The following is a 23,372-nucleotide window of genomic DNA, read 5'->3' on the forward strand; positions in this document are numbered from 1 at the left end:
TTCTACCACCCGTCTAGGTGAAGTAAGGGGCGAAGTGGTGTGTTGGGAAAAGGAACGCTGTTCCTGGAACCAGTGCCGTCAACCACCAGACTCCCGTCCTCCACCGACACAGGGCGCAACCCACGGCAAACGGGTTGGTGGACCAAATATGCCCCTGGGTCCACAACAGCGGGTTGAAGAGCGCTTAGTGTTACCCAGCACCCACCACAGGAGGTGGCTCTTCACGGGTGCCGAGTGAGTTTAGTTTTCACAAGAGAAAGAAACGGGTGACTACGCGTGGAGTTCCCTGAACTCGACGTGTTACATTTGAAAATCGAACTATTATAAAGAGCAATAGTAAAGAAATCGGGATTCTTTGTATAGAGACAATCCGGCTACCACGAAAATTTGATGAACCCGGAAATTTTTGCGAAATGTTCCAGAAAGGTTTTTAAAACGTTTTATTCACATGACTTTGTGTGGTTCCAGAAACGTTTTAGAAGCATCTTCTTAAACATTTGGCTATAATGTTTTAAAAATGTTTTTACGAAATGGTTAGAAAAGTTTCACAAAATGTTTTATTCACGTGAATTTGTTTGCTTCAAGAAACATTTTTAGCAACGTTTTCTCTGAACATCTGGTTTAACATGTCAATGGTTTGCAAAATATTCCGCAATACAGTCGTAACGGTACATAACGAATGACATACACGACAGAAAGACCACGTGTTATGACGTGAGATTGAGTGAGTTACTAATTGGCTCAGTGAGTAACGTTACTAAACTGCATAAGATTTAAAGTAAGTTTGTTAGTTTTTGGTTTGTAACGGTGTCCTCGGTCTACTCCCATTTGTGAGAACTCCCATTTGTGAGACTCCCAGTTGTGAGACAGTGGAGTAGGTAATTAGCAAAGAAACACACCTTACTCCCCTATCTGATAGAATGGATTAACCCCAGCTAATTATGGATTAGCTATTTAACTGAATATTGTGGAGGTAACTTAATAAAACTCTAAAAGATAAAGTAATTAACCTACTCAGATAAATGGCTTTAAAAAATAAACACTTTGTGTAGGTTACTTCGTGATCATTTGAATGAGAAATTAAATTTACCTACTCAGATTTACGTGTTTGAAAAATCTAGCAATAACTGTTGTCACTATAATTAATCCAAATGTATTTATTAACCTTTGACTGCTCTTTTCGGATCACCATTATGGCAGGCCTTCAACAAGTAGAAAATATCGCCTGTTCACGATAATCTTGTTCAGTATTTCAGTATCTATTGAAAACAATAAATGCTCTTCAACGAACAATATCTTCTGTGTTAATTAACTCATTAATGAACTATGCCTCCTGCGGGTACTCTTCAGCAACAGGGCTGTTCCCACTTTCATCGTAGGGATGGGGAAGCACCACCTGTGTGCACTGAACCATTAATTAACGCGTCTCACAACTGGGAGTTCTCACAAACGGGAGGACACCGTGTCCTCCCATAAGAACTACAGCTTAAAACAACACATGTTATGGTCCGGTGCACAGATTAACTACATGCTGTTACCTGCGTCTGCGTAATGGATTTGCCCAATAAAAAACAAAGAAGCATTGTCGCTAAGGTGACATAATCCCCCTCCGCAAATTATCAAATCAAACATAAAAAGTAATGAAAGATTAAGATGAAGTGAAATGTCAACAAAAAACATGACCAGTCAACCTCTTTTGATATCTTCTCTTTAGTCAAGACTGACTTTGACCTTGACATGAATGTCATAGTGTATGAAATATGCAAAAATGGCACTAAAGAAATTGCTTATTGAATGAATGAATAGTTTATTCTCATGAAGATCACGCAATAGTGACATAGAAAAAATACAAATGTACAGATTTGTTTCATGGGAGCATACGTAGTCCGGTTTTCACATAGTTGCTTATTTTTAACAATAGTGCTTTATGCGTACAAGACATGAGGGATATAAATTTATCTAATGATGGATAATTACAATAATAGTTTGGTAGAAATGAATTTCTTACATTACTTAAACATGGACAATATAACATGAAGTGAAGTTCATCTCCTATTGTGTTCTTACACAGTGTACATAATCTTTCTTCTTTAATAATATTATACCATCTACCTGTTTCTATTGAAAGTTTATGGTTACAAGTTCTAATATAGGTAAGCCAAATGCGTACATTTAATTGGAGGTGTAATAGATAACTTTCAAGGTATGGAGATATCTTAAACATATTATAATAGTGGCCTTTAGTAGATTTCGATTTACATTCGTTCCAGTGTTGATAAAACTGGTTACATAATATAGACTTAAGGTTACTTTTAAGCCAAATCTTACTTGTATTGAAAAAACATTCAAGGGAAGTCCTGAAAGTCTGTGAAGAAAATCCAGTGAATTCAGGTTAACATGCTAAATTCTTCAAAGTGTTGCAGTGACCTTGAAAATTATGTGAAGGTTACCAACATTGACTAGGCCCTGCACCTTCATTAGATGAAGATTGGTGTCAAATATGAAAAAAATCAAGTGAATGTTTTTTGCGATATCTTCCTGACTATCTTAACATGCAATTTAACATGCTGAAATCTTCAAAGTGTCTTTGTGACCTTGAAAATTAAGTGAAGGTCACCAAAATCGACTGGGCCTTGCACTTTTCCTAGATGAAGCTTGTTGTCAAATATGAAGAAAGTCCAGTGAATGGTTCTTGAGATGGTCGCCTATGACGACACTTAGTTTTCATTGTACACATGAAGAGCCGTTGAACGGCGAAATATCGTGTGCAGATAGACAGTTCATCTAAAGATAGGCTTATATATTTAGTGTGATAATTTGGTGTTCAATCTGATCCATGTAGAACTAGTTTAGCCCCGCTTCAATTAGTTGCCAACTACATCGAGGTTCTGAATTGCAGTCAATAACAATACTATTTTAACTTAAAAATCATTCGATTATATTTCACCTTTACTCCAATATACTAAACTTGGCTTGGTTTTTTTTCTATCATATGAATCCAAGAACATTCACTAACTACAGCATACCTTTCTCTCTTGTCCTCTACTTTCTGTTTATTAGATTACTTTTACAACAATTACTGGTCAATGGGATTTTAAGCATGTAGTTCTTCTGGGTGAGCTGATGGGCTGTGCTCATTACATGCCATGGGAGTGCCTATATTCAGATAATTAATCCCTAATTAATCCCTGTAGTTAATTTGGGATGTAGTTAAAATGGGATGTAGTTCTTATGGGAGTAAACCGTTGGAGCGCAACTACCTTGAAGCGGCAAACACGAAGCATATTGACAGAAAGCTCCGGATCTTGACTACCTTTGAGGTTTCTCAGCAAATGATTGGTTTACAAAATAACTTATAATGTCATGATGGCATTTTGCCGATACCGGTTTCGACTGGATATATTTCCCTCCTTCGTAAAACGAAATCTTGCAAAGCGATGTATGTTTGTGAACAGACAGAATTGGGAAACAGTTTTAACTCCAAAATGGGTGAATAAAACATCACATGAAACTGTGTTAACAAGGATTCCCGGACGATTCCCATAGGGAAAATACGTGTGTATTTGTGCATTTGATTGTTTGTCTGTGTGTGTGTGTGTGTGTGTGTGTGTGTGAGTGAGAGAGAGAGAGAGTGAAGAGCGTGCACTGTAATTACTACGACCCCACCATCGTCCAGCTGATTCAAGATTCTATCTGCTACCTATCTATCTATTTATTTATCTATCTTCTATCTATCTGAGAGAGAGAGAGAGAGAGAGAGAGAGAGAGAGGGAGAGAGAGAGAGAAAGATGTGAGTGTGTGGCGTGTGCATGGATGTGTGGTGTCCGTTTGCTGTGGGATGTGTGAGTCTCACGTGTGTGTGTATGTGTGTATATATTTAGGGTACATACCCCGTTTAAAGCATAATAAAAAATTCTACAGCCTTAAAGGAAAAACCTCACATAAACAACATACTTGACCTACAACCTGGTGCAGTCTATCAAGACTATACAATTGCTGGACACCGCCCTTTTCGAACAGCAGCTTCTGCGCTCGCTTTCATAATGACACAGTGCTGCATAATCCACCTGGTCTATATATAGTTCAACACCCGACACACAATACGGGTATACGAGTTACACAAGCCATTATTCGAATGTATCGCTACAGTGGGAGCGGTGCAAGTGAAGCCCTTTTGAACTTCCTGATCGAATTGTGCATTTGCCTTGGTGCAGTCTCTTGGTCTAGTTGCTTGTCAACAACGCAGGTGAGTACATGGAGGTTTGTGAAAACTCACGTCCTCCTTTTACTGTTTTAGTATTAGAAGATGGGTAACCGTGATAGTTTCTTTCCATATGACGTTTATGCTGCATGAAATCAGGTCGATATGACCTCGTTTCTCAGCGTCACGGCTAACACTCGGGTTCGATTCCCAACATGGATACAATGTGTGAAACCCATTTCTGGTGTCTCTGCTTTGATATTGCTTGAATATTGCAAAAACCAAACTCACTCACTCGTTGTCATCTCCTTATGTTTCCAGTTCACCATGGCAACACATGGTAAAGGTACGACACAGGACAGTGCTGAAGAATACCACTCTCAGATAGCGGTGCTTATGTCCCCTGTCATTGTCACCATGGGGATAATGATGCTGGTCGGCTTCTTTGGCAATATCCTGGTGATCTATATCTACGCTGTCAGGCTGAAGAGAAGCACCACGCACCTGTTCATCACCGCCTTGGCTGTTGCTGACACCGTTGTGTGCATTGTGTGTATCCCAGTAGAAATTGTTGTAGTCCGTTATCTGTACTCCTTCGATATCCCATGGCTCTGCAGGGTGTTCCGGACGATTGTCCTTGCCTGTGTGACCACTTCAATTTCCGTGCTTATATCCATCGCGGTTGACAGATACAAAAGGGTATGCACTCCTTTCAAGTCTCAGATTTCCGTCAAAAGGGCGAAAATTGCAGTTGGTATTGGCTGTATTGTTGCTATAACTCTTGCGTCACCCTCGATGGTCATTTTAGGCAGGAAGACGGTCAACAGAACTGTTGTCGGCTACGCATGCGCCACAGATGACAGTATGGTCAAGACACCATTCCCAGGGCTCTTTAACGGGATGCAACTTCTCATTGCCGTTTTCATCATATCAACTGTTACTACGCTTTATGCGCTGATTCTGAAGAGAGTCCGAGCACAGAAGAGGTACAGGGAAGGGATGAATCCTAACGGTATCCCTCGCAAGGCCTGCTCAACACAGTCAGGTGAAGCGTCGTCTGTGACGGGCACAGTGATTACGTCAACACGCGACAGCACATTGACATCAGCACAGGATAACATAACGACGAGTGACGACACGGCGACATCATCACACGACAACGCTGTAACATCAGCACATGAAGGGTCACCGTCGTGTGATGATACGATCACCTCGAACGACGATACGACGACATCGCCAATTAACACAAATGGAAAAAAGGCTGGCCTAAGGAACGTGACACACAAGACCACGTTTATGATGTTCATCATCACGGCCGTGTTTATTCTCAGCTTTGTTCCTCATCTGGCTCTGATGGCGACACGGGCCGTACAGAAACACACGTACGACCACCTAGAGGGGGCGCCACTGACTCTGTATAACCTTTTCCTGAGAACTTACTTCATCAACTCTGTATCCAATCCTATCATATACGGGTTCATGAGTGACAAATTCCGATCACAGGCAAAAATTGTGTTCAGACGGATGTGTTGTAAGAAGTAATGTAATCACCGAGAACTGTATTCTTATCAATGTATAAAATAATGAAGGATACAACTTCATGGATAACAACTTATTGCTCGATGTAGATTCTTACACTGTTATCAGGCTAACCGTGACTACAACCAAGTGAAGGGAAGTATATATACTTGTGGTATCATATGCATAATAATTTTGTATTTTTTCATTCACATCTCAAATATGACTGGGTACAAATTGTCAGTATTTCGTCTCATTCATAGGCATGAGTCCTAAAACATGAGTGCTTGAATGCCGGGATAATATTCTGTGTAAGTTATGTTCACATATGTTTACTAACTTGCCCTGACCAAACAATGGTTGTCGCTTTATATGATCACTTCACAAACGTATCTTACATCGATGAACAGTTTACACATTTAGTCCAAATGACATAGGCAGCATTCAGTCATAAGAGATAAAGGGGTTTGATAACTTTGTATACCAAACATTTAGGGAGAAATGATCCAAGGACGTATACTACTACTGAAGATTTTCATTGTATACACTTTTGGGACTTTTTTCTTGAACACAAATTAAATGATATCACAACAATGATCTCTTTGTAACTGAACGCAGGTGTAGCAGTGACGTGGCGAGTTATTACTGTTTCGTGTCATGCCAGTGGGTATTCTTTAATAACATTAAGACCTCTTCCGTCGTATGGAGTCTGAAGCATCTGCCTGGAGAGGGGAAGTACCCATACATGGAATTTTTAACTGTAGATCTGAAAAAATAGATGTCGATAAATATTTGTGTTTGTGAAAATGCTCAAGTCCCTGAGTCAATATGACCAGCATCGTGATCCATAAAATGCTAGAAAGAGTATACTTTCATCAACTGAACTGTTGACCCTGTTACTTATTTCCCGCTATTAAACCCAGCCGAGGTGATTTCCTGTAAGAGTGTTGAACTGATTCACTCTCAAGTGTTAGCTGATCGACCGGTGTCCTCCCAGATCACCTAATTTCTCCCCACAAGGTACCAAAGTACAATTAGGTGATGTGAGTATGTCATGCTTGGCTGTCTGTACATCTCTTTGTAACATATGTTATATTTGGGATTACACCTTTTTAGTAAGGTGTACAGAATCTCGTACTTTTGTTGGGTTGAGTCCCATCCGGGATTCGAACCCATACCCTCAGAGTCAGGTACCTTATCGCCAGCACACAAAGTCTGCCGCCTAACGCGCTCAGCCACCGCGGCTACCACAATAACTTGTCAATGTTAGTCTTGTCAATAACTTGTCAATGTTAGTCTTGTCAATAACTTGTCAAAGTGTTGTTTTAGCTACTCTCCTTTTATTACTGTTTATATAGTGTACAGCTTGTGTATTTACTCTGATTTAATTAAATAAATCATTAATTTTTGTCAGAATAACTTGACTTTTGTCGTATTTTGATACAAATAACTGAGTGTAATAAAACTCTTACCACGTTTTACCCTTTTTTAAAATTAATTATTACTTTGTTCTTGCTTTATGAAAACCTGGTCTCACGATCACAGCTCCATGACAACATCAGTCAGTGCTACAAGCCCGACCGACTTCATTAATATGTAAATCAGGAAACAAAGTCCGCAGGTTGGCGCGGCCTCAATTTGTTTCGCTGTATAGGCGTTAAATAATGAATTTGCAGAGAGGTGCAAATCTTGATATCTTTTGTTGTGGAACCAATGAAAATATGTGTCTTCTGACCTCCCTATGAATGAATGAATGAATGAATGAATGAATGAATGAATGAATGAATGAATGAATGAATGAATGAATGAATGAATGAATGAATGAATGAATGAATGAATGAATGAATGAATGAATGAATGAATGAATGAATGAATGAAAAATTCTCGTGCATGTCATTTCCTTAAAAAGAACCCCATTGTCCACTGGGGCTCGGTAATTCTTATTCAGGATCATTGTGACTTGTATGCATTCCCTATTTTACAATGTTTTTGACTGTTATACTTAGAAAAAGGGGAACTTCATTTGTAATTTACGGTTTAAAATTATTTGGAGATATATCGGAGTCACTCAATATTGATATGATAATAATGAATGTTTTGAGAGCGCAACACCACTTGTTCTTCCTTGTAACCATAGTTGTTTGTACAGTAATAGCTCTTGAAATATGATTGGTGTATGGCGTGACATTTGCATGTGAACGATTTTCATTCAGTAGTGTGTGATTCCAACACGAAGGGTCACACACCGGGGCCGAGAAACGTTCAACATTTCTTCTTATTCTTCTTCAGTATATTTACAAAAACTGTTTGCTACCCAGCCTGTAGCACGAACAAATTCAATGGGCGACTTCTGTCTTCTCCGGAGCTGATCCTGCAAACGGCGGAGGCGAGCACTTCCTCTCTTCCTCCGTTAAAAAACACCAGCAACTTGTCACCATCTCCGTCTTCAACAGCAAGAAAGCGACGTCCATCAGATGAAGTAGTCCGTCTTCCTTCTAAGGTGACATCTGTACGATGTTATAGACTTGTTGATAAATGTGACACTTAAAACATTCTAATTTGTAATCAGAGAGAGATTATCTTAGCTTCCAAGTTTCAAAACAAACAACCTTTACTATAAGTACGAAAAGGTTTAATCCGAGTAGAGAAATATCAAAACAAACAATGAATGATCACAAGATCCCCGATTCACTTGGCTTCTAATGATTATAGGTAGGCCGTCGGAGTCTCCCTTACAGGTTTATTTCAAAGAATAGACAAACTGGGAGTAATCAACTATACAGTTACAGTACATTATTAAGTGTAGGGGTGCTCCATTACATGTTTATGTTCATGAGTAGTCAAACTGGGAGTAGTCATACTGTGAGTAGTCATAATGGGAAGATACCTCTCACGCTGATGTTGGCGTGGCGTTCATTTCTTCGTCGCCAGACCCGACCACGCCAAGTTAGTCCAAAGTGAATCTGGACTCAACCGAAAACATGACACGTGACCAACGACGATTCCTCCAATGTCTACGTGCCCAACACCATTCTCTTCTTACAGTCATGTGTCGATCAGTCAAGTGTGGCACAACCCGGGGCCGTCGGGCATGCAAGTGAGCTGCATGGAAGCAATTCCTAATCATCTGACCTGTAACTCGAACACCAGTGTTCTGATATAGATATCTGGTTTCTGCAATTTGATTGGCCGTTACAGCTCGATTTCTTCAAGCCTGCTTCCGAATGAAACGATCCTGTACTCTTGTTGTCGACCTTGGACGACCTGGACGGGGTCGATCGTCAATATTTTGGTTTGCTGATATCTGTTCCAAAGGCTGCTAATGACTGACTTCGAAAATTGAAGGTATTGGCCACTTCACGCTGGGTAGTGCCTTTGTGCAACATGCCAATTGCACGTAAACGTTCTTCACGTTGCATACGCCGCCTTGCAAATTCAAAACAAAACCCGGCTAGAAACAAACACTAACAACTATGTGATCAACAGATGCAAGATGGTTGTCACAATGTATGGTCTACAGTGATTTATCGACTTTCTTGAAAACCGTCAAAATCAAGAATGACACCCCATGAACGTGTGTGGGGCTAGTGCGTGGTGCTAGTGCATTCCATGTTAAGGTTGGTGCTAAAGAGAAATGGTGGTGCGTTATACGATGTCTGTCTTGAAAAGTGTGGTAACGCTTATTCTAGGTTTCCTATCCAAATTGAAAGTTCAGGTTCCCTACTTTTGTCAAGAGTATACGAAGAAACATTTCTCAATATCCCTTATGACACCATTCAGTGTAATTATCCAGATTGGAAAAGGGACCTGAAGCTGGAATTAGCCTCCCCTTAATGATGTATTAAATAATGAGTTAAACAGACAGTATTGCCTCACTGTTGTGGGACATCACGTCGGCACACCCATCACCCAGTACACGCTGGTTAGATTCGGCAAATGTGCTTTGTTAATATATCCAAAAGGACGGTAGGTCTTAAAAGTACACAAAAGCAACATTTAAAGATCATTATAATAGTCATGTGAATGACAGTCAATACATTAATGTTAATTTCACCCTCCCTTTTCAAATTATTCAGGATTTTTACGGTAGAGCTATATTTTCCTGCCTAGACGTTGTCAAGCTGTTGATCACTGAATTGTCTGGCCCAGATTCGATTATTTACAGACCGCCTTCATATAACTGGTATATTGCTGAGTGCGGCGTTAAACATCAACTAAACCAAAACCTAGACATCTTTTACTGAGACAAAAGGAAAGAAATGGTAACACTGCTCGTGATGATCGAGTCTGACATCTAAGGGCCATAACCTATACTGTAAGGCCTGTTGAGATTTACGTGTATATATATTACAATGACATTTATTGTTTATTGACACAATAGATGCAGAAAATATAGGTGTGCCTTCGTCATGCATGAAAGTTTATAACTATATTTTATAAACCCATTTATGTGCAAGGGTTTATCAAAATATGAATTAGGAATAGAGTGAAATCCAACATTCAGGATGTATATCACATAACGGTGTCACTTCCTTGTGTCTATGTGTATATCATTGTCATTGTCAAGTAAACCAACAAAGGGAAATTATTCCGCTCTAGAGCTAGATTGATAGGAATGTAAACTAATGTATGTGTGCGTATGTTCTTCTTGTTTCCTTAATGCATATAAAACGTATTTACCCAGTCCTTGTAATGCAACTCACATTGAAGAGTGATAGTGAGTAAATTGTCCCATTCGTAAATTGTCCGTCCGGAATACCCACATGTAAACAACAACTTCCTGTTGGGAACAATGACTTGATTTTCCACACGGCTATGTATACACTCATTGTCAATAATTGACTCAGGCTCTGCAACCTATTTCTCTTTAAACATCCATTTGATATTGTGAAACGAAATAGACAATGTGCAATTGTAACACCACTGCTGTCACACATCCTGGGAGTAAGCCATCACTCAATACAATGTCGGTTAGACGCAGTAAAAAGCATGTGGACTTCCTGCAGCATGCTGGTCCTTGATCATTGAACAGATGTTTCTCACTATCTGTAACAGTTGTAAATCGTCATCTGAACGATGTTTCTTTCGACATGATGTTCTTGGCTCTCCCGGTTACATGTCAATGTTAGTTTCATGACTGTCAACACCCCAAATGTTTGATTCTCTGCCTAATCAAAGCTGCCTTGGTTTACAAAGAGTTAGTTTATTAGTTTACTGAGGAAAAGGGAAACAAATGGTTTGTCAATCCTTTGATGAATTGATTACAATAATGAGAATCAGAGGCAGAGCGATATGCTTTAATCCGACATCTTTGGGCTGTTGCCATACATAACCAATACCGCTTTTACGGTTATCAGTCGATTTGAGAGCATGTTCATTCATCAAAATGATCATCACTCTTTGACAATCACAAGCAATGTTTACCTTCGGCATACAGGAATATTAAAAGTATTTTGTTCTGTAGTTATCTGAAGCATTTTGTGAAATATAAATTCTGACATAACTTATATGGAATATCAGGGATGTATAAATGGTAGAATTACTTGACATATGCACAACTTTAACTTCATGATAATTTGGCATGATGCATGATGGGAGATGCGACAGGACATGGTTTCACTGAGCTCCCACATTGATGTCCTAAATCAATGAAAATACTGTGAGGAGTATGGAAATACATGGGGGATTTGTTATAGAAACATTATAACTACCCATGTATGTGTAATCTACCAACGGATGGCAAAAATATTGTGCTAATTGAAATGGATTGTGTGGACACCATGGTTTTTCATATCGGAGACATATTGGATGACATGCTATTGAGTGAGTAAATATATCATTTCCAAGTGATTTTCAACTCTTATAAGCAACCAAACGGTCCAATGACAGACTCTGATAAACATTAATGTTGACGTTTGGATAATAAATCAGTTTAGGCTCCACATTACAAAGTTGGACAAACCGCACTAAAGTTTCATGTCAGTCTCCCATTTAACCTCAAAACGACGTCGCAGCTCACCGGACTCACCAATACTGGGCGTTACAGACACACTAAGTAAAAGAACTAGATCCTTTTCTGATAGCTCGGTGTTCTTACATTGTGACAGTGAAACCGAAGAGACAAACATGGCAACCGTACTTACTCAACAACTTATAGAGACTCTAAACTCACCATCTGTATTGGAATCACTGAGTAAAACTCTTGCCACAGCTCTTATGCCTCAAATTAGTGCCACTCTGGATCTGAAATTAGTCCCTCTAGTGGAAACTCTTCAACAAAACTCTACTAAAATCAAAGTTTTAGAAGAAAAGATTGAGGGCATGAACGAGAGGCTTGCATCTAAGGATTCTCAAATTGATGAGCTTTACCAGTATGGTAGAAGGAACAACATCAGGGTATACGGTCTACCTGAGAGTAAAACGAAAATACTGACAAACTAATCTTAGAGCTGGCGACGGAGTTGGGTCTCAAGCTCAAAGTGGAGGACATCGACAGATCTCACAGAACAGGAGATCCAGCTAAGTACAGCCAGTCGAGGCCTAGACCAATTCTTGTCAAATTCATGTCGTATAGAATCAAACGCCAGGTGATGAGCAACCTAGCCAAGCTGAAGAATCGAACCCCGAAGGTGTTCGTGAACGACGATCTGACGAAGGAGAGGGCCCGCCTTGCCACTGAAGCCCGCCAACTAGTCGCACAAAGAGACTAGCAGGAACTTGGGCTCGAGACGGTGTGATCTACGTTAAGAAACTAGATGGTTCTGTGGCCCTGATCACCAAGAGATCCCAATTCACTAGGCTCACCGAGTCATTGAGGCTTAAGATTCGTATCAAACTCACCCAGGGTCCAAGGGATACTTTGGAGTATACGGACGCAGATGACAGTGATAATGACTAGATATCTATCTAAACTTTCAACAATCGTTTTCTCGTAAACACACTGAGAGATAAATTCTTGAGTGTTGTATTATTTTTATTTTGCTTACTTTAAACTTAAACATAAAATGTGAGCCGGACTGCAAATATATATCACCAATAAATGACAAGTGCTCCATCAAAGAATTCACACAAACATTATGAGCATTGGCAAGACATTCCATCTTGTAATCGAACTTTCGGATTCCGTTTGTGATATTTATACATCTGTATTCTTGACTGGATAGATCAATATTGTTTCATGGAGCAGTTGTGTTTTACGTTCATGTTTCATTGATGGACACACAAACATGGTAAGTCAACCATCAGCATACGTGTTATAACTGTTACAAAAGAAAACGGTTTTGCAAATAATTGAAATTAATTATCTTTGATGTAAGATATAATCAATGCTCAAGACATATCCAGTGGGAATTCTGACGACGCTTGCCGATACATGTGTATAAAACTATGATCCGTCAAGGTATCTTTTCGTTCAGGCATCACGCGCTTCATGTAAATGGAGCAAGATATCATCATGCATCACCAACGTAGTAATGCTTTAAAACATGTAACGTAGCGCCGGACTGACAATATATCGTCAATGAAGATACATGTACGTGTTCATAAGTGGATCGCATGTCCTTTAGATGGAGGAATTACTGTTTATAACATCGTTATTTCTATAACGGAGGAAAGTTTTCAATAGTGCCCTTCAGAGAACTTACACAGACACTTTGAGCATTAGAAAGGCATTCCATCTTGTTATCGAACCTGTCAGATTCCGATTGTGATAGTTGTGTATTTTGTATTCTTGACTGGATTGGCCTGTATTATCTCATGGAGCAGTTATGCTAACATTCATGTTTTCATTGTTATCCGTAAACGCCTGATCTAGGCAATTACAGTGGGAATTCTTACGACTCTTACCGCTACATGTTTATAACACTATGGTCAGTCAAGGTTACTGTTAGCACGGAAAGTCCGTGCATCTCGTGCTTCATGTAAAGCGAGCATGATATCTCTGTGTATCAGCAACGTTACGATGCTTTAAAACATGTAGCATTGAGCCAGTTTGACAATATATTTTTAATGAACATACATGTACGTGTTCACATGTGGATATATGTGGGTCGCATGTCTTTCAGATGGAGACATTTCTGAGTATAATAATGTTATTTCTATAACAGAGGTCAGCTTTCAATAGTGCCCCATCAGAGAGAATATATACAGACACTTTGAGCATTGGAAAGGCATTCCATCCTGTTATCGGTTTCCGTTTGTGATATCTGTACATTTCGCATTCTTGCCTGGATTGCTCGGTTTTGTTTTCATGGAGCAGCTGTGTTTGCACTGATAGTTTTGTTAGCACGGAAAGTCCGTGCATCATGTAAAGCGAGAGCATGATATCTCTGTGTATTAGCAACGTTACGATGCTTTAAAACATGTAGCGTTGAGCCAGATTGACAATATATTTTCAGTGAACATACATTGATGTGTTCTTATGTGGATCGCATGTCCTTTAGATGTAGAAATTATGGTGTATAATAATGTTATTTCTATAACAGAGGTCAGTTTTCAATAGTGCCCCATCATAGAATATATACAGACACTTTGAGCATTGGAAAGGCATTCCATCCTGTTATCGGTTTCCGTGTGTGATATCTGTACATTTCGCATTCTTGCCTGGATTGCTCGGTTTTGTTTTCATGCAGGAGCTGTGTTTGCGGTCCTGTTTTCACTGATAGTTTTGTTAGCACGGAAAGTCCGTGCATCTCGTGCTTCATGTAAAGCGAGCATGATATCCCTGTGTATTAGCAACGTTACGATGCTTTAAAACATGTAGCGTTGAGCCAGATTGACAATATATTTTCAGTGAACATACATTTATGTGTTTTTATGTGGATCGCATGTCCTTTAGATGTAGAAATTACTGTGTATACTAATGTTATTTCTATAACGGAGGACAGTTTGTTTGTTGTTTTTTTGTTTTTCTTTGTTTTTTGTTTTTTTCAATAGTGCTCCATCAGAGGACTTACACAGACACTCTGTGCATTGGGGGATGGGGGGGATTCCGTTTGTAATATTTGTATATTCTGTACTCTTGATTGGACTGACCAGTATTGTTTCATGGAGCAGCTGTGTTTACGGTCAACGTTTTCACCGATAGACACATATAAAAATAGTAAGGCAACTACCAGCATATCCTATTATAAAATGATTTTGTAAATAGTGAATTAACTCACCTTTGATGAAATATATTATCCGAAAAATCCCTGCTCCTGTCGTTACATGTTCACTAAACTGACCCGCCTGGGATTTTGTTAGCACAAAAGTACGCTTATCTCGTGCTTTCTGTTATACGAGCCAGGCATCATTACGTAATGGCAACAGTTATGATGCTTTTCTATTTTGCTCGTACAAGCCTTGATAACTTAAGTTTGCAATCTTGACTTAAAAGCTAAACCAGCTCAGTCTGGTTTTACTACTTGACAGTTTACTGCATCGTCAGCCTTACTAGTATACATTTCCTATTTACTGCATATTACTTCTCTTCCCTCCTTTCTTTTCTTATCCACTGTATGACAATTCTCTATTTCAACCCCCAGTATTTCAAGCCCCTAAACAGTATTTTAATATTTTCCATTATGACTTATGGAAAATTATTTTATGTTGAATTTGCGTTGTATATTTGTTTCTTGTGTTTTGAATACACACACATTGAGCTTGTAAAGGTGAAACTTGTTATCTTGATGAAATGGAAGCAGCAACCTGAGCGTATTTCACATCCTTTGACAAATAACCCCGTCTGTCCTCAAACTGATCTGTTTATATTCATATTTGACGATGCCGGTTGATATCTCGACATACCGACAGACAATAGGGTTTTGAAATGATTTCACAGTTAAATTCCTATGCAAAATTTAAAAACTTCATATGCCATAATGACGTTATGTTTATACAATCCGCAAGTGCAGCTGATTATGTTACTTATTCTTCTATGCTGTGGTGATGTGCACCCAAATCCAGGCCCACTTGCTTATCCTGACTTAAAAATAGTTCATCTGAATGTGCGTAGCTTAAGAGAAAAAAGTTGATTTAATCCAGGCAGAATTAAGTGACTATGATGTTATATGTTTAACAGAAACATGGTTGAATGTCACAATTGATAACAATAATATTCTTATCCCCGGTTACCACGCCCTTTTAGGAAAGATAGACCATCAAAAGGTGGAGGTGTTGCTATCTATGTGAGAGAGAACCTGCATGTTACACATGCTGATGAGTTGTCTCCCTTAGGTTTAGAAGCGATCTGGGTTAAAGTTGTGTGTAAAAACAAGAGCTATTTGATTGGAAACTTTACAGAGCAGATAAAAGTGATCTTTATTGGGAACTAGTCCTCCAATCAATTGGTAATGGCATTGACATGGGCATAGATACTATTATTGCTGGCGACTTTAACATCAATATACATAACCAGACTAATAACATGATTGACAATCTTCTTGATACATATGATTTACAGCAACTTATCACAGAACCAACAAGGATCACCCAAACGACTAGTACTTTAATTGATTTAATCTTTGTTTCAAACCCTAATTGTATTCGCACTTCGGGTGTGCTTGTTCCTTTTTGTAGTGATCATTGCCCAGTTTATGTCTCTGTTGGGGGCTCTGATTCAACGCCTTTAAAATTTAAAAGGAAAGTATTTTATTATGATTTAGCTAATACTGAGGGAATGAATCGCGGCCTTAACAACGTTGACTGGGATTCCATCTTTAGATGTAATGATATTGATTTACTAACACATGAATTTGTTGATGTTTTGAGAAATATATGTGATATTTATGTCCCAAACAATGTGGTAACAATAAGACCTCGGGACAATCCATGGATGAATAGTGCTATAAGAATACTTATCAGGAAAAGAAATAGACAGCATAAGAAAGCAAAGACTCGAAATTATGATAAAGACTGGCAAAAATTTAGGCTTTTACGGAACAAAGTAACGGCAGCCGTAAGAGCAGCCAAATTGAAATATACTTCCGATTTAGATGATAAGATCAATCAGGGGGAGTAATTCTAAATTTTGGTGGGCTTTAGTGAATAAGTATATAAAATCCAAAAATGGAGATTATAAGAAATTTCCTTCGATTATTCATAACGATAATATGTTTAATGATAGTAAAGATAAAGCAAATATATTTAATGAATATTTTGCTGACCACGCACAAGTTGACTATCCTGATAAGGAGACTCCTACACTTGAACGTAAAGTAAAGACTCAACTTGCGTCTATTGTATTGACTACACAAGAAGTAAGAGACATCCTATTATCAGTTGATATTTCCAAAGCGAGAGTGGACCAGACAAAATAGGTAACAGATTTATCAAAATGATCGTGCCATCCCTTTGTACTCCTCTTACAAATCTATTCAATTCATCCCTAGAATATTGTAAATTCCCAGCTATTGTTATTCCTATTCATAAAAAAGGTAGTTTTAATGAATGTAAAAACTATAGACCAGTTGCTCTTACCAGCTGTTTATCAAAGGTCTTTGAGAAATGTATTTTTTAAACATGTGTTTAACTTTTTGTAGATAATAACGTATTAACGAATTTGCAGTCGGGATTCATGCCTGGGGATGGAACTGTATACCAACTGACATACTTGTATGATTTTATACTACATGCATTAGACAATGGCAAAGAAGTCAGGGCAGTTTTCTGTGACATTAGCAAGGCTTTTGACAAGGTCTGGCATAAGGGAATCATAGCGAAATTAGAAGCTTATGGTATTAAGGGTAAGTTACTTGATTGGTTTTCCAGTTATCTTGACAATAGATTACAGAGAGTAGTTATAGACAATTCCAATTCAGATCTAAGGAAAGTCACTGCTGGGGTGCCACAAGGATCTGTCCTTGGGCCATTACTATTTTTAGGCTACATAAATGATATCATTGAGGGTATCAGTAGTAACATTCGTCTTTTTGCCGATGATACTTCGGTATATGTTATTGTTGATAATCATGTTGTTACTGCCGCTTCCTTAAATAATGACCTAAACAGGATCTCTCACTGGGCTGAACTATGGCAGGTTAGCTTTAATCCTGGTAAGACTGAAGCTGTTTTATTCACTCGCAGAAATACCGGTAACCAACTTCCAATTCCTAAGCTTAAAATGCATGGAGTAGACATTACTGAAGCCGGCTACCATAAACACCTAGGAGTAACCTTGCAATCAGACTGTAAATGGAATTCCCACATTGGTGAATTAGTTAAAAGGTTCGTCCATTGGTAAATTGTCTTCGTAGTTTTAAATATAGATTATCTAGAAAATCATTAGAGCAAATGTACAAGTCATATATATTACCAACGTTCGATTACTGTTCGCACCTTTGGGATAACTGTACTAAAGAACAAGAAAAACTTGTCGAAAATCTACATTTAGACGCACTGCGGACGATTTGCGGGGCAGTTAGAGGAACAAATCATGACTTAATATATAAGGAAACTAACTCTATGCCCCTAGTTGACCGTAGACAAATTAGCAAGTTATTATTATTTTACAAAATGGTTCATCATATGACACCAGTTTATTTAACTGATCTACTGCCCGAAAAGGTATCACAGTTAAGTGACCATAGATTAAGAAACAGAAATAACATTCAAACTATAAGGTGTCGTAGTGACTTGTATAACAACTCGTTTTACCTGATACAATACGACAATGGAATGATTTGCCTGAGAATATGTACGATATTGAAACCATAGGCCAATTTAAAATGCATTCCAATCATCTAAACCACCCAATTTAAATATATTCGATAAAAACTTTGGTACACGTTTCTGCCAAATTATCCACTCACGCCTCAGACTTGGGTGCAGTAATTTGAAAGCGCACATGTTTGAACGGCACATTTCAGTTGATCCATTCTGTTCCTGTGGTCACCCCTATGAGGATACTTTACATTACTTCTTTACTTGTCCTAATTATTCTAACATCAGACATCGCATGTATTTTTACGAACATGGATATAATTTAAATTCTGTCCTAAATGGTAATCCAAACAAAAATGTACTTGTAAATTCTTTCATACTACAATCTGTCCATTCTTTTATAATAAAATCGCATAGGTTTGATAAATGATTAATAATGTTTAATACGCAGGTTGCTTGCTTTCCTATCATGCTGCATATTATTTAATATTTGTTTTATTCATGTATCAATGAAATGGAGAGGTATTCAAATAAGCCATTACGGCTTGTTTACCAATCCTTGTTCAATATATTTTGAATAAAATATGTTTACACTAACTTCATGATAAGCACTTTTTGATTGCACACTTCTTCCGTCAGCGAGGCTGAAACGAAAATGAAAGCAATTGTAAATTTGTTGGACAATGTGTTTTGCTTGTATGATACACGGACATGGATTATTTTCTTCCTTTCAGAACAGAACAGAACAGAACAGAATTTTATTTCAGTAACAGGCCTCCGGCCCAAAATACATGTACATAAATTGATGATATGTAGAGCACATATATATTTCATTTAAATTTGTGTTTCTTGTCAACAAAGTATAAAAATAGACATACATCCTTGATAAAATTAACATTTTTACTCTGTAATATTGATATAAAATTAATAATTGATGGACATTTACTAAAATATTTTGATATGTACTTATTTCTGATATGAGAATATGCATCACAGATATAAAACACGTGCCATTCATCTTCAACAACGAAGATACCATTTAATTTACAGAACAGGCAATGCCTTTCATTATATGCAACATCGGTGTATCTGCCCGTTTGAACTGCTAGTTTAAAATTACAGCACCGAAATCGGGCATATATAGTTTTTACATATTGAGGGATATCATTATTTGTCAAGTAGCTCTCAACATTTAACAAAGATTTGAATTGCTTACAGTAAAGACATTTACAGTTACTGTCCAAAGATGAACTTAACTGAAGCATTTTGTGAAATATAAATTCTGACATAACTTATATGGAATATCAGGGATGTATAAATGGTAGAATTACTTGACATATGCACAACTTTAACTTCATGATAAGCACCTTTTGATTGCACACTTCTTTCGTCAGCGAGGCTGAAACGAAAATGAAAGCAATTGTAAATTTGTTGGACAATGTGTTTTGCTTGTATGATACACGGACATGGAACAATTTTCTTCCTTTCGACTACACTGAAAGAAAAATATGAACTGCATATGTTACCTAATACCTGTAAATATGTTTTGTTAATTAACACTTATAATATAAGTAATATTCGAAAACTTGGTAGGTATATCCAGCATGATTTTGTATTTATAAGAACTTAGTTAATCACCTCTGACATATCTCACGATTGAATGAGCCCCGATCTTAACCCTTTGGAGCATATCTGGAACATGATTGGTCGTTGTGTGCAACAAAGGGGTCCTCCTGTACACAACCTGACCTAATTGGAAGCTGTTTTACTCGAGGAATGGCGTAGACTGTCCCTTCGGAGGATCAGGAGGCTGATAGGGGTATGAGGAGGAGTGTGTTGGCTACACTAGGTGACAGGTGACATTTTGAACACAGTTCAATGAAGTTGTGATACCTGATTGATCAGTATTCACTGAATTAATTAGTCAATCAAGAAATCTCATCTTTAAGCCACTAAACAAACACCAATCAGCTGCAAGACCAGATCGGTGAACATCAAAGGAAAAACAAGGTCTGCTTCATGTGCATAGTTTCAAACCTAAAGGTCTGCTTCGTGTGCAGACACCAACCAATACTGCTTGCACGGTTATCTATCGATTCGAAGATATGTTCATTCATGAAAATAATTTAGTTTTCAGTTAAAAAATCTTTTTTTTATTGGTTCATTTTCGTCTAAGATAAATTCTGATAAGACTGAAATGAAATATCCGGGATTTATATATGTGGTAGCATTGCTTGGCATACACAATATTAACTACATGACACGCACTATTTACAAACACACTTCTTCCACTCGTCAGCGAGACTGAAACGAAAATGAAAGCTGTTGTAAATTTGTTGTACAATATGTTTTCTTTGTATGATACGTAGATAAGAATGGATAATGTGTTGTCTTGTGCATATGGCCCAGATCCCAAATCAGGTGGACATCACGGAGTGTCCATGGATAGGTGACCATGTTTGACAGGTTGACTCCTGAGGGTTTCTAGAACCTCAGTTCTGCCCCACAACGATACACATGTGACACAAGTGGCCTCACCTTTGGCAAGTGAGTTTGTTCACAATTGCCTCTGTTCACCGATCAGTGAATGGGTACCCGGTGGGATACGTCATATGACTATTAACCTTCTAGCGCCTCACAGGCAGCTTGGTTATCCGGGGAAATAATGTCAGCATGTTGTATGCTCTTAAAGCATGCCCTTGCGGCGTTGAGCTCAGTGCTATATAAGTGGCCACATCATGCAGTACTGAATAACACCCTTGAAGTTCACATCCTGCTTTGTGTTATTTGCTTTGAGCTGCGGAGTGCGAAGGGCGTATATATGCAACAATCTGTTATACGACTTCATCAGCCGACAGCTACCTATATGTGACCAGTGTGGTCTTGTGAACACTGAGGATATTATTGATACTCCACCATCCATTGTATGATAAGTAAGTATTCTTACATGGTCTTGTGAACACTGAGGATATTATTGATGCTCTACCCTCCATTGTATGATAAGTAAGTATTCTTACATGGTTCTGTGAACACTGAGGATATTATTGATACTCCACCGTCCATTGTATGATAAGTAAGTATTCTTACATGTACACCAAACAATGAATACATTGGTTCAAAACTATTTTATATGAACAAAGCGCCTGTCTCATATCAGAAACTTTCGGAATTTGTATTTAGGAGGGAAGTAGTTTTGTTTTTGCTTGTCAAATGTAAGTGAATATTTAATAGTTTAAAAGGAGTTGTAGTACCCGATCTAGAATGTGATTGAAATATGTACTGGATCTTTTTCTTTTGACAGCCTTTTGTTTTCTTTGATTTGAGATGAACGGCACTGACAGAAAAATCACGTTTGGCAGGAGAACAGTGGTTGACAATGAAACTATGTTTGATGACGTTAGTGCAACAGGTGCTGCACTTGAACAATATAGCGATCGGGTAGCATTGCAACTGACGCCCGTCGCTCTCTTCTTGGGGATACTGATGCTGGTGGGTTTCTTTGGGAATTTAATGGCATGTTACATCTACACGGTCAGGTTGAAGGCCGTTTCTTCTCGATTGTTCCTGGTTGCGCTTGCTGTGTTGGATCTGATCATGTGTAGCTTGTGCATCCCAGTGGAGATCGTCTCTATACGGTACATCTACCTCTTCAACCACAACTGGCTTTGTAAGTGTTTTGGCACACTGTTACTGTATTGTTCTGTAGCCTCTGGATCAATCCTTGTGGCTATTGCGGTGGACAGATACAAACTGATATGTAAACCATTTGGAAAGCAGATGACACTACGGAAAACCAGGAGAACCATTTATCTTTGTTTGTTTGCAACTGGTATCGCTTCCGTACAATCAGGGATTACGATAGGGACACGGACTGTACCAGTTCCAAATTCAAATATCTCAGGATATACATGTGCAACCAGTGACGACATGATAAACACATACTATCCTTTGGTGTACAATGTAGTTATGGTAATATTATTTGTGACGGGGATTGTCATATTATCTACATTATATTTCCGTATTCTAATGCGGGCAAGAAAACAGATGAAGTTTCGAGAAAAGTTAAAAAGGGATAAGTTTGTGCATTTAGAGGATTTAGGTGATAAACCGTTGGCTGACGCAACACATCAGACACGCGCTAAAGAACAGGGAGAATCTCACTCGGGAGATGCAGACTTTGAGGGGGTGTCAAGGCAAGGAGGACGCTCTAACTCCAACGCATTCAAGCCGCTGTGCTGTAGATGGACTAGAGCATTGTCAAGGCAAAGGGGGAAGTTTTAACTCAATCTCATTCAAGCCGCTGCGATCAGTCACTCATCAGAAACAGGGAATCCCATTCACGCCTAATGGATGTTGACGTGATGTTTCAGATTAGACCCAGTGATGCATCACATTCATCAGTTGGACTTGAATCATCACCTGGAATTAGAAATACCGATAAATGTGATTTTTCTGGTGGAGACAGTCATTTGTTGAGCATACCTACGGATCAGTGGACACTTCCGGCTGCTGAGGAAGCAGTCCAAATAAATGTCGCCTGTGCAAGACGAAACATGTCCTTGGACAAAAATGATGGTTCTCTATCAGAGATTGATCAGGTGCCAAGAGAACAAAAGGACGATGCTCCAGAGCAAACGGAAAGGGCTATGGCGTCGAAGACGACCACTATGATGATTGTCATAACAGTGGTGTTTGTGGTGAGTTTCCTGCCCCATCTCTGTGCAATGGGAGCCCGCTCTATTCTTCAGAAAACATTTGAGGACCTTGACGGATCACCTCTGGTGATGTATCACCTGTGTCTTCGCTCGTATTTTATAAATTCTGCAGTTAATCCGCTGGTGTATAGTTTCTTCAACCTCAAGTTCAGGAATGAGGTTAAAGGTGTTTTTAGAAGGCTCTGTGGCAGAAACACAGGGACGTAGAATATATAGCATGTCATCATTAAACCGAATGTTGGACTGGCATATATCCTTTGAAGTGGTCCATATTGGAATAAAAAATATCTGAATCATGA

General features: G+C 38.6%; 2 protein-coding genes across 2 annotated transcripts; both read left to right on the forward strand.

The window, feature by feature from the left end:
- The first annotated feature begins 1,365 nt into the window (after window positions 1–1,365).
- LOC124285623 (G-protein coupled receptor 84-like) lies at window positions 1,366–23,372 on the forward strand. The gene is made up of 5 exons (XM_046721885.1): window positions 1,366–1,375; window positions 10,438–10,447; window positions 20,283–21,291; window positions 21,660–22,620; window positions 22,788–23,372. The coding sequence occupies exons 4-5, from the start codon at window positions 21,683–21,685 to the stop codon at window positions 23,278–23,280; spliced, it is 1,431 nt and encodes a 476-aa protein (XP_046577841.1). The 5' UTR covers window positions 1,366–1,375; window positions 10,438–10,447; window positions 20,283–21,291; window positions 21,660–21,682; the 3' UTR covers window positions 23,281–23,372.
- Window positions 4,514–5,802, forward strand: LOC124285603 (neuropeptide S receptor-like). The gene has a single exon (XM_046721864.1). It carries the CDS (start codon window positions 4,529–4,531, stop codon window positions 5,741–5,743), a length of 1,215 nt encoding a protein of 404 aa, XP_046577820.1. The 5' UTR covers window positions 4,514–4,528; the 3' UTR covers window positions 5,744–5,802.

Source organism: Haliotis rubra, unplaced genomic scaffold (genome assembly GCF_003918875.1).
Source record: "Haliotis rubra isolate DU_JTF1 unplaced genomic scaffold, ASM391887v1 Scf364, whole genome shotgun sequence".
Classification (NCBI taxonomy): domain Eukaryota; kingdom Metazoa; phylum Mollusca; class Gastropoda; order Lepetellida; family Haliotidae; genus Haliotis; species Haliotis rubra.

Excerpts from the sequence above, each read along its gene's own strand:
- LOC124285603 (XM_046721864.1), top strand. The coding sequence starts at position 4,529 with ATGGCAACACATGGTAAAGGTACGACACAGGACAGTGCTGAAGAATAC.
- LOC124285623 (XM_046721885.1), top strand. The coding sequence starts at position 21,683 with ATGAACGGCACTGACAGAAAAATCACGTTTGGCAGGAGAACAGTGGTT. Across the intron at positions 22,621-22,787 it reads TGGACTAGAGCATTGTCAAG|AAATACCGATAAATGTGATT; the intron begins GCAAAGGGGGAA and ends ACCTGGAATTAG.